Genomic DNA, 14,264 nt, shown 5'->3' on the forward strand with positions numbered 1-14,264 from the left:
CAGTGATGCTGCCTAGAACAAATGAGTACCCCTGCCTGGCACCCCTACATGGCCAGCCTTTCCACAACTCTCCTGGCTCATCAGTGCCAAGAGTCAGATCACAAGTGGGGTCTACTTGTGCACGGTACTTAGCTAGGTCATGTGGGTGCTCAGGCACGGTCTGGGGACTTCATGGCTTTCAGGACTCAGGGAGGAGGTAGGCGGGCAGCTCTAAGAGTAAAGCTGTGACTCTAATAGTCAAAGTGCCTTGAAGGGAGGGTGGTGAGCCTCAGCTGCAGGGAGGTGCAGGGGCCCTCTGTTGGCTGGAGCAATAGATCAGGGAGGGTGAGGGACTGAGTCACCAGCTCAGGGAGCTGAAGCTCAGTCAGGCAGAGGACGAAGCCTTTTGGGGCCCAACACTTCCTTTCCATCTTGTCACATGTCATCCCAGTGAGGTTCTCAAACACATTCAGACCTCCTGCCCCGCCTCTCACTTTCTGACCTTTGAACAGGGCATGCCTAGCACTTTCAAGCCATGACAGGCAACTCCTAATTGCAGCCACCCCTGGTGCACCCGCCTTACAGCCCTGCAGCAGGCTTGCCTCCAGTCCGGTCCTTTCTGCTGTCAGAGTGAGCTTACGAGAGTCTGACTGTGCTGAAGAGAGAGTGGTCTAATTATTAACATGGTCTAGTGGCTCTTTCTGATCAGGATCATTAGGGCCTCTGTGTAGAGCTCTCTCCTGGCCACTGTGAGCGGAGCCATTCTAGGCATAGCCTATTCTGACCCCATGTTCTTCCTCTGCTGGGAGGTGCTGGCTGACTCCTGTAGTCCACTGAGGCTCACAGCCCAAGTCCTTGAAGCCTCCCTTGCCGGACCTTTCAATGTTACCATGTTCCTCCATGTGCATGAGCCCTTGGGGCACTAGTCCAGTTTAATGGTCACTTGGTTGTTTCATGATAATCCCAGATCCTCAGTCGTTTGATGTGTGCTGAGGACAAGGAGTGTGCAGACTGGGACTCACAAACAAGTGAAAATGATCACTTCCTAGTCAGGGTCACTGCTTCCACACCAGAGCAGCCTCCACCCTGAGGAATTGCAGCTACCTACCATGTGACACTGAGATCCTCGCCACCCAAAACTGCAAGGCCAGTGCCTTACCAGAGCTGTCCGGGAGCCCTGTGATGGTGTCCAGTAACCAGAGTCACTGTGGGAGACAGAGTACTAGTGTCCTTAGTGCTCTGGGAGCTTGTGCCGGGAACAGACCCCATGTTGTAGGAGGTTCTAGAAATGACTGCTGAAGCAGATGTCTCTTTGGCTGAACTCTGCACCATTTCATTTACTACAGACATGAAAATTGGAAGGGATGAAGAGCCTACAATGCTTCTTAAACATGTCTGACCAAAGAACCATCGGGCACCACTGAAAAGCTTGGGAAAGCACTGGAAGACTGTGCATTTATTTAGTGTGTGTGTGTGTGTGTGTGTGTGTGTGTGTGTGTGTGTGTAGAAATAGACTGTCTTCATGGAATCAAGACTTTTATTCAGAATAATAAGCACCAGCAAACTGAAAGTGATTGCTTTATTGTGAAGGTTACAGGACACTCAGAAAGGGGTTAGAAAATGGTTACAAAAAACACATTTGAAGTGGATTAAGGTAACAGGAAACTGAACATCATCACCTGGAAATGCATGTGTAATCACACTGGAAAGAAAAGGTGGACTCTTCAGCCTGTTTGCCCAAGGTGGCAGGAAGCCACCTCAGAACCTAAGCAGTGCTTCCATACCCAGTGCAGGGCTTGGCAGGAGTGACCAGAAGACACTTGGCCTCTATAGCTGCCCACAGTGAAACACAGGGGAGCAGACCTGGGCTTCTTGATGCTGCACAGGGATTGGTTCAAGAGCTTCTCATCTCCCTAACAGCTCTGCCCAGAAGGAGCAGGGGCATTACAGGAAATTCACTGGGGCTGCATCTGGTGCTTCAGTTTGGAGAGTTGCATGAGACAGTCGTCCCTCCAATGCCTCCTGGCAGCTAAGTGCTCTGGATCATCTGGAACCTTCATGCACATGTCCTGGGAGAAGGAAAGGGGAAGAAAAACAGAGTGCACACGCAGAAGAAGTAATCTGCTGGGAATGTAACTGTTTTCCTATTCATGCCAGTTGTGTGCACACTGCTTCCAAACCCCACAGTCAACAAAAGCTCCAGATCCCCAGAGATTTCCCCAAAACAAGTCAAAATGAGCTGCTGGTCACTGTCACGTTGCCCTTAGGTATCCTGGAGGTCAGGATGCAACTATGTGCAGGGGGAAAAAACCTCAACCTTCAGAATCAGGGGTTAAGACTGCAGCTACTGGGGGTTGGGGATTTAGCTCAGTGGTAGAGCGCTTGCCTAGCAAGCGCAAGGCCCTGGGTTCGGTCCCCACCTCTGGAAAAAAAAAAAAAAAAAAAAGAAAAGAAAAAAAAAGACTGCAGCTACTGACAAAGCCCCGCCCACAGGTGGCATGGGAGGGAGTACTATCAGCTTGAATGCTCCTGGGCGGTCCACATACCTGGTTAACTTTCTCCACTGTGTCCCCTGAGAACTCGGGAACAGGCCCAAAAGTCTTGAGGACACGCTTCATTCCTTCACTGTATCTGTCACAGTAGCTCACCATACCTGTAACGGCATGAAGACAGGAACCCACACATCAGCATCAACACCTGTAACTCTGCAACTGAGGCCTCTGCAAAGGCTCTGCCCTGGGAGAAGGGGAGCTGCAGAGAAGAGGCAGGAGGTGGCCTCCGGCAAGCATGACCCTACCCATGGGTCACTATCTTAGATTTCTGGAAACTAAAATCCTGAAGAGAACTGGAACCCTCAGGCCTGCCAAGTATCCTAACCAGTGCATCTCAGGGGCCCTTCTCAGGGTCCTCAGCCAGAGCATCTCAGGGGTCCTTAGTCAGTGCATCTCAGAGGGTCCTTCTCAAGAGTCCTTAGAGAATCTCAGGGGCCCTTCTTAGGGTCCTCAGTCAGAGCATCTCAGGGGTCCTTGGTCAGAGCATCTCAGGGATCCTTCTCAGGGGTCCTCCATCAGAGCATCTCAGGGGTCCTCGGCCAGTGGTACTCATACTTTATAGAAAGCATCTCCTTCAACTGTGTGCTGTTAAGGGTGTATGATGGGCTTCAGTGCATTTTTTGCCTTCGTTTCCTTTTTTCTTTTACCTCCCACCCTTTTCTTCCTTTCCAATACAGGGGCTCATGTAGCCCAGGCTACCGAGATGACCTGGAATGTCTAGTCCCACCTCCACTATTCAAGGGCTTGGATTAGAGGCATGTGTCACCACTCCTGCTGTCTGTGGATCAAGGGTTTTCTGTGTGTTAAGTAAGTACATCTTTGGGCTCTCCTCCCCCTATCCTCCTGTTTTGAGACCGAATTTCACTCTGTAGCTCACGACAGCCTTAAATTCATGGTAATCCTCTTGCCTCAGCCTCCCAAGTGCTGGCAGTTCAAGCATGAATCATCATGAATGGCCTCAATTCATTCTGCATGAACCCCAGATGTCAAAACTCAAGTCACTCCCTCCTTATCATACTCTTAAGCCTGGAGGGCGGGTTATGCTTTACCTGGTATTTACGAGGAGGGGAGGGCTGCACCAGGGTTGTGTTCACCACTGGCTTAGACTTCCAGTGTGGGAGGGTCGGTGCCCAGCCTGCCTGAATCCCTGTGCTGAGTCTGCCCCGCCATCCAGGATGGTCAGTTTCCTCACTTCAGGGTTTTGGTGGAGATATGAGTGGGGATGAGGAGGGGCACACAGTCAGTACAAACCTGGTCTAGCCTGGGCACCTTTCCAAAATGTAGCCACCTGCCCCAGGGCACCCAGTTCCCTCCTCTTCCTCCCTTACATGCTGGGCCTTGGGTCTGCATGAGTATGCATGGTTTAGAGACAAGATAAGCTAGAGGTGAGTCCAAGGATCCCAGAGGTCAAAGTGCTTTAAGACTCTGGCTCATTTCGTTTTTTTTCCATTTTGTGGTACTGGACTTGAGTTCTACCACTGAGCTAGCCTGGGGCCTTATCCAGTCCAGAGTCACAAAGTGTCGGAAGTAGAGCGCTGGAACACAAAGCTGCAGGATTTGCACAGACTCTCGTCTACCCAGTATTTGACTGATCTAAAACAAAAATGAGCACTAGATACTCTTAAAAAGAAGAGTTTAGTTTGAGGGGCTTAGTTTTGACTGATCTGCACTGAAACAGAAGCCAAAATCGTCTGGGTTTCTATTTTGTTTCAAATCGTTTTTCTTCCTTTTCAGAGTGCCAAAGAGCCTTCAGAAAAAAAATATAGTGTTTAAAAGTGTGTGTGTGTGTGTGTGTGTGTGTGTGTGTGTGTGTGTGTGTGTGTGTTGAGATTAGGTCTCATTTAGCTTAGGCTGGCCACTTGCTTTGTAGCCAAGGCTAGCTTTGGAAACAGTCGCTCCTATTTCTGTTTTCCAAATGCTGAAAATACCAGCATGCACGCTCCACACCCAGGCTTGAGGTTGTTTTGAAGGGTAAACTATTAAAGCTGGGCAGCTTCTCTGGCATTAGCACCTGCAGTTAACCAGTGGCTAATTTTCAAAGAGAAGATCTCACTACTTAGGTGTTAAGTCGGTAGTCCAGAACTCTACAAGTTCCTATAAACAACCCAGCAAGGTTTAGTCCTCTAAGGTGGTTTAGAATTGCCACAGACCAGAAAGAGGCGTAAATATGTCTTTCCCTTGAGAAATTAGCATTTGTTTCATTTTTCCTATTCATTTATTCACACAAGCAATAATAAAATCTAGACACAACTACAATGTTTTCATTCAGAGTTGGGAGCAAGATGCACAGAGTTGAATATACCTGAAAGATGCTGAATGATTACAAGTTAGTCAGCTTCCATCACTATGATAAAATTCCTAAGATAATCACTGTGTCAATAAGGTGGTGAGACCATCACTGGGACTGTGTCCATCAGTCACTTGCAATGCCATGGGGGACTTTCTGGAGCCAGACTGCCCTAACCACACTGTGTGCAGCCAGACCCGCCTTAACCACACTGTGTGCAGCCAGACCCCCCTTAACCACACTGTGTGCAGCCAGACCCCCCTTAACCACACTGTGTGCAGCCAGACCCCCCTTAACCACACTGTGTGCAGCCAGACCCGCCTTAACCACACTGTGTGCAGCCAGACCCCCCTTAACCACACTGTGTGCAGCCAGACCCGCCTTAACCACACTGTGTGCAGCCAGACCCGCCTTAACCACACTGTGTGCAGCCAGACCCGCCTTAACCACACTGTGTGCAGCCAGACCCGCCTTAACCACACTGTGTGCAGCCAGACCCACCTTAACCACACTGTGTGCAGCCAGACCCGCCTTAACCACACTGTGTGCAGCCAGACCCGCCTTAACCACACTGTGTGCAGCCAGACCCGCCTTAACCACACTGTGTGCAGCCAGACCCCCCTTAACCACACTGTGTACAGCCAGACCCGCCTTAACCACACTGTGTGCAGCCAGACCCCCCTTAACCACACTGTGTGCAGCCAGACCCACCTTAACCACACTGTGTGCAGCCAGACCCGCTGTAACCACACTGTGTGCAAGCCCTCCAAGGTGTGCTGTCCCAGCTCAGCCAAGCAGATTGGCCTCTCCATTGCTCCCTACCGTTGGCAAGCAGAACACTGTGATGGGAACACACGATGAAGGAAATCTGCTCACCTCACCAGAGCCAGGATCCAGATGAGAAGAGGCCAGCCTCCTCATATTCCCAAGGGCACACCCCCAGTGGTCTAACTTGTTTCTAAATGGACCCCTCCTCTTTTAAAACAAATTTGTTACATTTCTGTGCCTGTGGTGTGTGTGTGTGTGTGTGTGTCTGTGTGTGTGTCTGTGTGTCTGTGTGTCTGTCTGTGTGTGTGTGTGTGTGTGTGTGTGTGTGTGCGCGCGCACGCACGCTCTTGTATCTTATTGAGTGGAGGTCAGAGAACAACTTGTGGGAGCTGACTTCTCTTCTTCTACTGCCTGGGTTCTGGGAATCAAGTCAGGTCCTTGGGTTTGATGTGAAGTCCCTTTACCCTGAGCCATTAAGATGGGTCCCACCTCTTAAAGGTCCCATGCTACTTCCCAAATAACACAGGCCGATCAACCAGCATTCCTCTCCATCACAGAAGAAAATGAAAAGATTGGCTGCGACTGCCTATTTAACTAGCTGATAGGGAAAATGTAGCCCAAGACCCTCTCAGGAACCAGCTCCACCTCCCGGCCAATGTAAGCAGCAGCCTCAAGGGTTTGATACACAGACCATGTTTTATCTCTGGGTTACTTTACATCCCTTCTACACCTGTTCATCTTTCACCAGCCTGGAGTCATCCCAACCTCAGAGACCTTCTAGAACTTTCTCTCTGCTGTAGATTTGTTTATGTTTTCATTTTGTGCACGTGAGTGTTTTGCCTGCCTGGATATATGTGTGCTGTGTGAGTGCTTGGTGCATGTGGAGCTGGGAAGAGGACAATGGAAACCACTGTGAGCTGGCAGGTGGATGCTGGGAACCAAACCCGGGCCTTCTGCTAAAACAACAAGTGCGGTCTCCAGCGTCCATGGGACATCTGTTTCTTCAACATAGAATACAATGTGGTAAAAATGTTTCTAACACAAACTTACAACTCTCCCCCTATGCAACAAATTTGACTTCTCTACATGAGAGAGAGAAAAAAAAACCCGAATGGATATTTTCTCTAAAATACCAATTCTACCAGGAAGGGACAAGCCTGGCCATACCCTTTCACCCTGCTGGCTCACCACCACACTTTCTTCCTGACAGTCTAACTTTCCCTTTGTCCTTCCTTTTGTGCCTTCCTGTCTGTCCACGTGAGCTTTGCTCTTCCACAGCCCTCGGAGAGCTTGGTCTTGAGGAAGCTAAGTCTAAATTTTTAAAGATTTATTTATTCTTATGTCATGTGTGTGGGTGTTTTGGCTGCACATGTGCCTGTACAGTGGTTGTGAGTACACAGAGGTGTGGGTACAGGGACTGAAACTCGAATTCTCTGGAATCTGAGGCAGCCAGGACTCTTAATGGCTGCTGTCGACTCTGACCCATGAACCCAATTTCTTAAGAAATGCTTTATGGATAAAGAGTATACAGAAAGGAGTTGATTCTCAAGATTACATTTAGCTTATCTGTAGCTGTGAGACCTGCTGTGCAAAACAGGGGGTTTCCTTAACCCTAGCACCTCTACGAACAGGAAGCCCTCCTGTCTGCTCAATTTATGGGGGTGAGACACAGTCGGCCATGCTGTATCTGGCTGGCACCCACACCTGACTGACACTCCCCAATACTGAACCTTCATGGATTCACCTCAGCTAAAACAGTTTCACAGCCTTTATTAAAACAGGTCAGAAGGGCCTGAAAACAGAATGACAATATCAAACGCCCTCCAGGGACAGAGTTGTCATGACATTTTTTTTTTCCAGCTTAGCTGTTCCCATCAGCAATGGTGGCTGAACATAGACAAGACCTCCAGCAAGCTTTCTTCTACAAAACCAGGTAAGTGTCTACAAGACAAGGAGCAAACAATCAATTCACCTGGAGGGGGACCTGGGGTTGTCAGATTCTTAGATATTGTCCCTCCACAGAGACAGCAAGACAAAGTCCACAAAGCTGTCAGGGACAGGCCAGGCCCAGAGTGAAGAAACGAACCTGGCCTGATTCTAAGGCTTCCTCTACCCCACAATCAAGAAATGGCCTCATCTATACTTACTCCGTATTTCTCCCTCCAGCCTGGGGTGGGGGTAGGGATCAAGAAAAGTAAAGACAAACAAAACCTCTGGAAGAGTAATAAATTAAAGACGACAAGCTGAATGAAGGCTCTGGGTTCCAGCCCCAGCACTGCCAAAGCCACATAAAGATAAAAGAAACAAAAGGTCATTTGTTAAGCATAGAATCTCTCTGGACCACCACTTCCCAAGTGGTCTCTGCACATCTCCCCCATCCACCTGCCAGAAGTGGTTGCTGTCCCTCCACTGAACGGCTGAGAAAACTGAGGTGCACTGAATCAGGTAGCTGATCTAACAGCAGCAGTTAACAGACAGGAAAGCCAGGGAGGGAATCTAGCTAACTGTCTTGCTGGCCAGAACCTCTAGTCTGAAGCGTATTATTTCACAAAGGACGCTTTTTAAAAAGAAGACAAGAAGGCAAACTGAGCAAGTGTCTTACTCTATTGCCTTTCTACTGAATTAGAACTCTCTCCTCGCCCACACAGCTTCTCAAAAGCACCTCTACCACAAGGTCTTCCCAGTTCCTGGGGTTCCTTGGAGAACGGTAGCTTTTTTTCTTTTCCGTCTCTATCTTCCTTTCAGATACTAGCCCGAACTTGAAAACACTTTCCCTGCAACTCTGGGAATTCTTCCTTGATCTCTGAAGCTTCCCCAACCTTTCCCCATACAGCTGCTGGGGCTTCCTGACCCTCCCTCAAAAGGCAAGACGCCTCTTCAGTGCCCCCACCTCCCGGTAGCTGCTGACATTCACAGCTTGCCTGTCCTGGTTGGTGTTTTCTCTCTAACTGGAATAACATTATCCTCAAGCTTTAGAAATAAATAAATAATCCTAGAGTCTCTGCAGTTGCTTTGGTTGGGGGGAGGGGGGCTTTTAAACCTAAAAACTTAACCTGAGATGAAAGTCACATCAGCAAAACCAAGAAGCTTCCTCTCCACTCCAACCTTTATGTATTCCGGGTGACACCAGAAGAATTAAAGGCCATCGGCTCCCAGCCAGATCTTCTAACTTTCTAGCTCCGGGCTTTGGAATGCTCAGAAGTTGAAAACTACATCCGACCCCTATTATCATACTGAACCAATTAAGCCTCCTTATCATATCAGTTTTGTTTGAAAAATTGTTGTGGCCTCCTTCCTGTCTGCCACCCCACTGATGCTGGGGTGTCTGGTGTCCCTGGCTCCTGTTTCTATCTGTTCAAGATTCAAAGCTGTTCTCAGTTCTCTCCCTATTGATTTCTCACAGCCCCTTAACTGTCTTAGTGAGAAAGAAATGTAGTGGTTATCAGGCAGGGCCTATGTCCATTTCAAATGCTTGGCTATGCTCCCCACTCCTAAGGCCTGGCTGAAAAGACATCTGAAATGATCCAAGACCATTTCAATGACATCTCAAAACTCTTATTTCACTTGTATGAAGGCATCTTATTGGTGTTTTCTTCTCATGTTCAACAACTATCCTCCCACAGGAGGCATGGCAACCACCAGGAGCTCCTTTCTCCCCTTGGCTGCTCTTAGCAAGGCTCACCTTTAAGAAAGACTTGGTTATTGGACTGTTGTTACAGGGCTTGTATAGTGGGTCCAGTCCTCAAATCATCTATTCTCCTGAGGCATGGAATGCTGGATCTGATAACTGCCTTGAGTGTTGGTCATTAACTGTTGTAGTGGAAACTGACTGAGCTAGTAACAGAGCAGCATGGGATCATGGGACAAAAGTCAGACCATCAGCTCCAACGCACCACATGACAGCAATTTCCTCTCAACATCTACCGTGCCCCTTCAATTCATCCCTTCCCAGATCACCAGTATCAGTTACTAGAAAGTTCTTTCTGTCACATACTAAACATAAACCTGTCTGCCCACCATGTCCAGTCTTCCGTTCTAGTTCCAACCACTCAGAAAGCAGGCACGTAGCACAGTTGGGAGTGGGAGCTGCACTCTTGTAATCAATCCCAACACTGAGAAAGCTGAGACAGGAAGATTCCTTAATGTCTGAGACCGATTGGGCTACATAGTAATTATCAGGAGAGTTGGAATTAGAGTGGGACTCTGTCTCCAAACCAAACAAGGGAACACATTCCTACCCTTCTGCCCCACCACAGTGGGAAATCTCAATTCCTACCACTCCGTCCTTCCTATAGAGAGAAACCTCATTTCTCAATATCGCTTGTGGAATACAGTCTTGACACTACAAATAACATTTTTTTCTTTCTACATCTCTTTAAAGTAACTTTTAGTAATTGTATAGGCTTACAGCAACAGAGTAGTAAAACAGTGCTAAAAGTTACTCGCGGCCCAGCGGAACTGTGGTGGTGGTGGTAGTGGAGGGGTGACTGCCTAGCATGCAGAAGGTTTGATTCCCCAGTCAAACAAAAGGAAAAAAAGAACCATAAACAGCATTTCCTATTGTATCAGATATGGTTCATGCCTATGGTTCCAGCATTCAGCAGGAGATCAAGCACTTGTGGCTAGCCAAGGCTATGTAGTAGGACTTCGCTCCGGGCCAAACCGAGAAAGGAGAGAAGAGAAGAGAAGAGAAGAGAAGAGAAGAGAAGAGAAGAGAAGAGAAGAGAAGAGAAGAGAAGAGAAGAAGAGACAAGACTTAGCTAACGTGTGGCAGCATCTTTCAGACTTTGGTACATCGCTGCACTGGTGTGTTTTAATTTGGTTTCATCAGCTGGTTGTCTATGGCTCTTTTACGACCAGCTTATCCTTCAAGTTATCTTCCTTTGGAATTACCAGGTCACACTGACTCCCCCAGGCCTCTGAAGTCAGCTTCCGGACAGTTGTGTGGCCTGCCCCACCCTGCCAGGCCCCTCCTGTGAGACACCTGCCTTGTGACTCCTGGCCTTAGGGAAGGCTATCCCACTGCTCCACAGAAGCGCCCAAAGGCACTCCTGGGTAGACATGACCCCAGAAGCATGGAACCTTTGTTTTCCTTCTTGCTTCTGTGATTAACACCGCCAAGAAGCTGCGGCCTCTTTCCCATCGAGTGACAAGATACACAGCGAGGTCCCAGCATGGCACTTCCATCAAGGACTCCTCAGGATCCGGAGCCCCAAGCTTCGCAGACCCCATGAGGGCTTACTTATCAGCTCACAAGTCATCTGTGTGAGCAAGCACTGGTCTGGGTTACTAGGGCGGATCAGAGTCCCTTCTAGGCCCCACCATTACTACTCTGTTTAAAAGGAAACAGCACACAGTGGCAGCTAATAAAGCTCACAGAAAGAGTCAACACCACAATCCTCCACCTCTGTCCCAGGCATACCTTCCGCATTGAGGTGCATGGTCTCCAAGGGTCCAATGAACGCATACCGCATACCCAGCCCATCTGACATGACCAGGTCCAGGTCGTTAGGAGACACTATTCCTTCCTACGTGGGGGAGAAGGCGGGAACACACAGGTGAGCTCTTTGGAAAGATGATTTAGTTAATGTTGCTTGTCCTAACTTTATGTAGGCAGTAGCCCCTCCCCCATCAAAAAAAAAAAAAAAAACACTTGCCAACGCACTATAATAATTTAACGGGATTTTGTGCTACCAAGCTATCCTATGTGCGTGGGTCCTTAAAAAATAAGACTGTTACAGCACAAGTACCCCTTCCTTTTCCACATTACCATTCTACATATCGCCTGCAGCTTTGGGGACAGCAAGGCTAAGGGAGACCTAAGGAAAAGATCAGGGGAATTTTCTGGCTATTTGATCAGGGATAGGAGATGGGGGTTGGGGGGAGGGGGGATTTTTCTGGATATTTGATGGGAGGGGGGTGGTAAGAGGGGGTGGGAGTGTGTTTTAAGATACCCCAGAGAACGAGAAGTGGCTCTCAGGCTTCACCTGCCTGCAAGTCAGGCCTTGTTCTTCGGTTACTGAGTTTGTTTCTTTGATGAAACACAGCTTAGGATGGGTTTATGTGCTGAGGTGGGGCCCGAGAAGTTTCTACAAATGTGAATTACCAAACAAGGGGGAAGCTGCTCTGTGCTGTGCTCAGAAAGCCAGCCAGTTCGTGTGCATGGCTTTGGGCATGGGGCTGAAGTCGTTATGGTGTGTCCTGGCAACACACTGCAGGTTCACTCCCCGCTGAGGACCTTGGGCATCTCAACACTTGGGGAGCTGGATATGAGGGAAGAGAAGTTTCCCCAGAACTCCCCTGCTGACTAGACTGACAGCACAAACCCTTTCCTGGGCAGTTTCACTCAGAGAGGGCCCTGTGGGGCCTGCCATCCATAAGGCCACTTCCCTATAGGCAGCCCTGGGGTGGGGACTGTCAGCTCGTGGCTGGAAGACCCAGATCCTATACAGATACATACACGTATATACTGTCATGCTATGCACCTGCTCCCGGTGACAAGCTCAGGAACCCATCAGACATGTCACCTCAGTCTGGGATTTACATCTTTCCCTGAAAGGGCTGTCTGACATCCTTCTTAAGAAGACAAGCCTTGTCAGCCTGAAGGAGGGATCTGAGAGGTCACCACCGGTCCTCAAGGTTCCACAGGGAGGAACCCTTTGTCCTTCTTGTCTTTCTGATACCCCTGGGATTTGGGTCTCAGAGACTAAATCGCCCCCTGCTGGCCTGGTCACTGGTACTTCCTACTCCGCAGACCCAAAGGTAGCTTAGAGCAGCTGGCAAAGTGCATTTGCCACGGCCACTGCCACTATACCCCAGCTAATAAATGACATAGGGAGTCTTGGGTCTGCGTGTGCTTGGTTCACCCCACTTGACTGGCGATGACTTCAGGGAGAGGACAGCGGTGAAGAAACAAGATGCAGGCAGAGCCCACCACCCTGCATGAGGAACATGTCATGTCTGACTGAGCAACTCGGCTTCAGAGAGCCTCTTCCCGTCCAGCTGCAGCACGTGAGATACAAATACAGAAAGGCCGTGTGTGCTCATGATGCACGCACAGTGCAGAGGGTCTCGATGAAACGAGGCACTGGCACCAGCTCACCGTCTTCCCAACGTCGGACACCCACCTCCTGTAATGGCCGGGTCCTGGCACTCCCCCCTCAGCAACAGAGATGGCTGACTGAACATTTCTAACCTCGCAGATGCATGGCGTTCATTCTCGTGAGACTTGATTCTCTTTCCCAATATCACGTTTTTGAGATACACACAGGGAACGAGGGTGAGGGAACGGAGTATTTTTAGAGGCGACTTTAAAAGAAGTTCAAGACACTCAACCAGGGAGACACCCAGGGTTGTTAACTTTTGTTACGCTTTTCCTTTTTTGTTAGGAATAAAAGGAACCTGGCCTCACGTGTGACAGGTGAGTGCCCTACCGATTCCCACAAGCTTGCCTTTCTTTCTGATGTCCTCTGGAGGAGAACTACCTATTATTCCCAGTCCTTCCCCCACAGAACAGACAGAAAGGGAAGAGTGCTAATCTCCACTTCTGCATTTCCTTCCGCTCTGTGTGCATTTTCAAGGGGATTCCTCAAGCCTGTATTTTTTTTTTACCTAGAAGCTGATCTAGAGGAAGAAAATGGTTGTGGGTATTTCCATTCAACTGCGACTCTGCGTTGCTGTGGCAAATACGTACACTTCTCCCAGAAGCTGCACTGGACGCTCACCTCCAGGCATCTTACTCTGAATGTGCTGATCTTCAGTTCTGCCCCTGAGCTCATTTTACCCTAGCCCTGTAAGAACACGTATATGTGTAACAATGTATAACGATGTATAACAATGTATAACAATGTATACCGACGTTCTAAGGGGCGGAGGAGGTAGGCTCCATGCCAATGGTGAAACACCAAGCTAACAGAACTCCTGGGACCTGAATGGGCTCACACACTGGTTTGCAGCATGGAATCCGATGTCAGCCCACATTAATACTTATCGGAATAGCTATCAGTACTTCTTGCATTATGCAGCAAAATTCTCAAGACGCACATACAAAGAATGATCCCAGGAGGTTAGAAGAGTCCTAAAAACTCATACAACCCAAGGGAACACTGCTGTCACTGTTCTCAGCCTGGCTTTTGTACCGCGTTCTGAGAAACCTCGGGTTGAAGAGGGCCCAGACACAATGGTAAGGAATCCCCTTTCATGGAAAAACTTCTGGGCTGGTCTTTAAGATCTGGGACTTACCACAGTCTACACTGACGTATCGGGCTGGGGACTGGGAGGGGGAAGACAGTCATCAGAGAAGAAAACACAAGGCAGTAAAGGAAGTGTTCAGTTACCCTGACATACATTTTAAGCATAATTGAAGGTTCTATTAGTGGAGACACACACACACACCAAACAAATAAATGTAATTTAAAATTTGTCAGAGAACAAAGAATACAGCTCTGTGTTCAATTTGTAAAAATACACTCAATCTGCAGTTCCTTAAGTCTATGGGTGAAAAACTCACAGACAGGACACTGCTCACACACACATGCATAAAAGACTTATTTCAACTGGCTTATGTGACTCTGGGCTAGTGAGTCTTGAGAGGCCTCAGTTTGGCTCTTTAAACTTCTTCACCAGTTAGATGTGACCCATTCCGATTATAGAGAATGATGCCCTGTAGTCAGCTGATA

The 14,264-nt window shown here is 48.6% G+C and overlaps 1 protein-coding gene across 1 annotated transcript in view; it reads right to left on the reverse strand.

The window, feature by feature from the left end:
• Window positions 1-1,541: 1,541 nt before the first annotated feature.
• The window catches only part of Cryl1 (crystallin, lambda 1), a 118,936-nt gene continuing 106,213 nt past the window's right edge, over window positions 1,542-14,264 (reverse strand). The window contains exons 6-8 of the mRNA NM_175757.3: window positions 11,009-11,114; window positions 2,526-2,632; window positions 1,542-2,048 (exon numbers count right to left, since the gene is read on the reverse strand). Coding sequence (NP_786933.1) covers window positions 1,935-2,048; window positions 2,526-2,632; window positions 11,009-11,114 — 327 coding nt within the window. The 3' untranslated portion in view covers window positions 1,542-1,934. The remainder of the gene's footprint in view (window positions 2,049-2,525; window positions 2,633-11,008; window positions 11,115-14,264) is intronic.

Source organism: Rattus norvegicus, chromosome 15 (genome assembly GCF_036323735.1).
Source record: "Rattus norvegicus strain BN/NHsdMcwi chromosome 15, GRCr8, whole genome shotgun sequence".
In the NCBI taxonomy this organism is placed as follows: domain Eukaryota; kingdom Metazoa; phylum Chordata; class Mammalia; order Rodentia; family Muridae; genus Rattus; species Rattus norvegicus.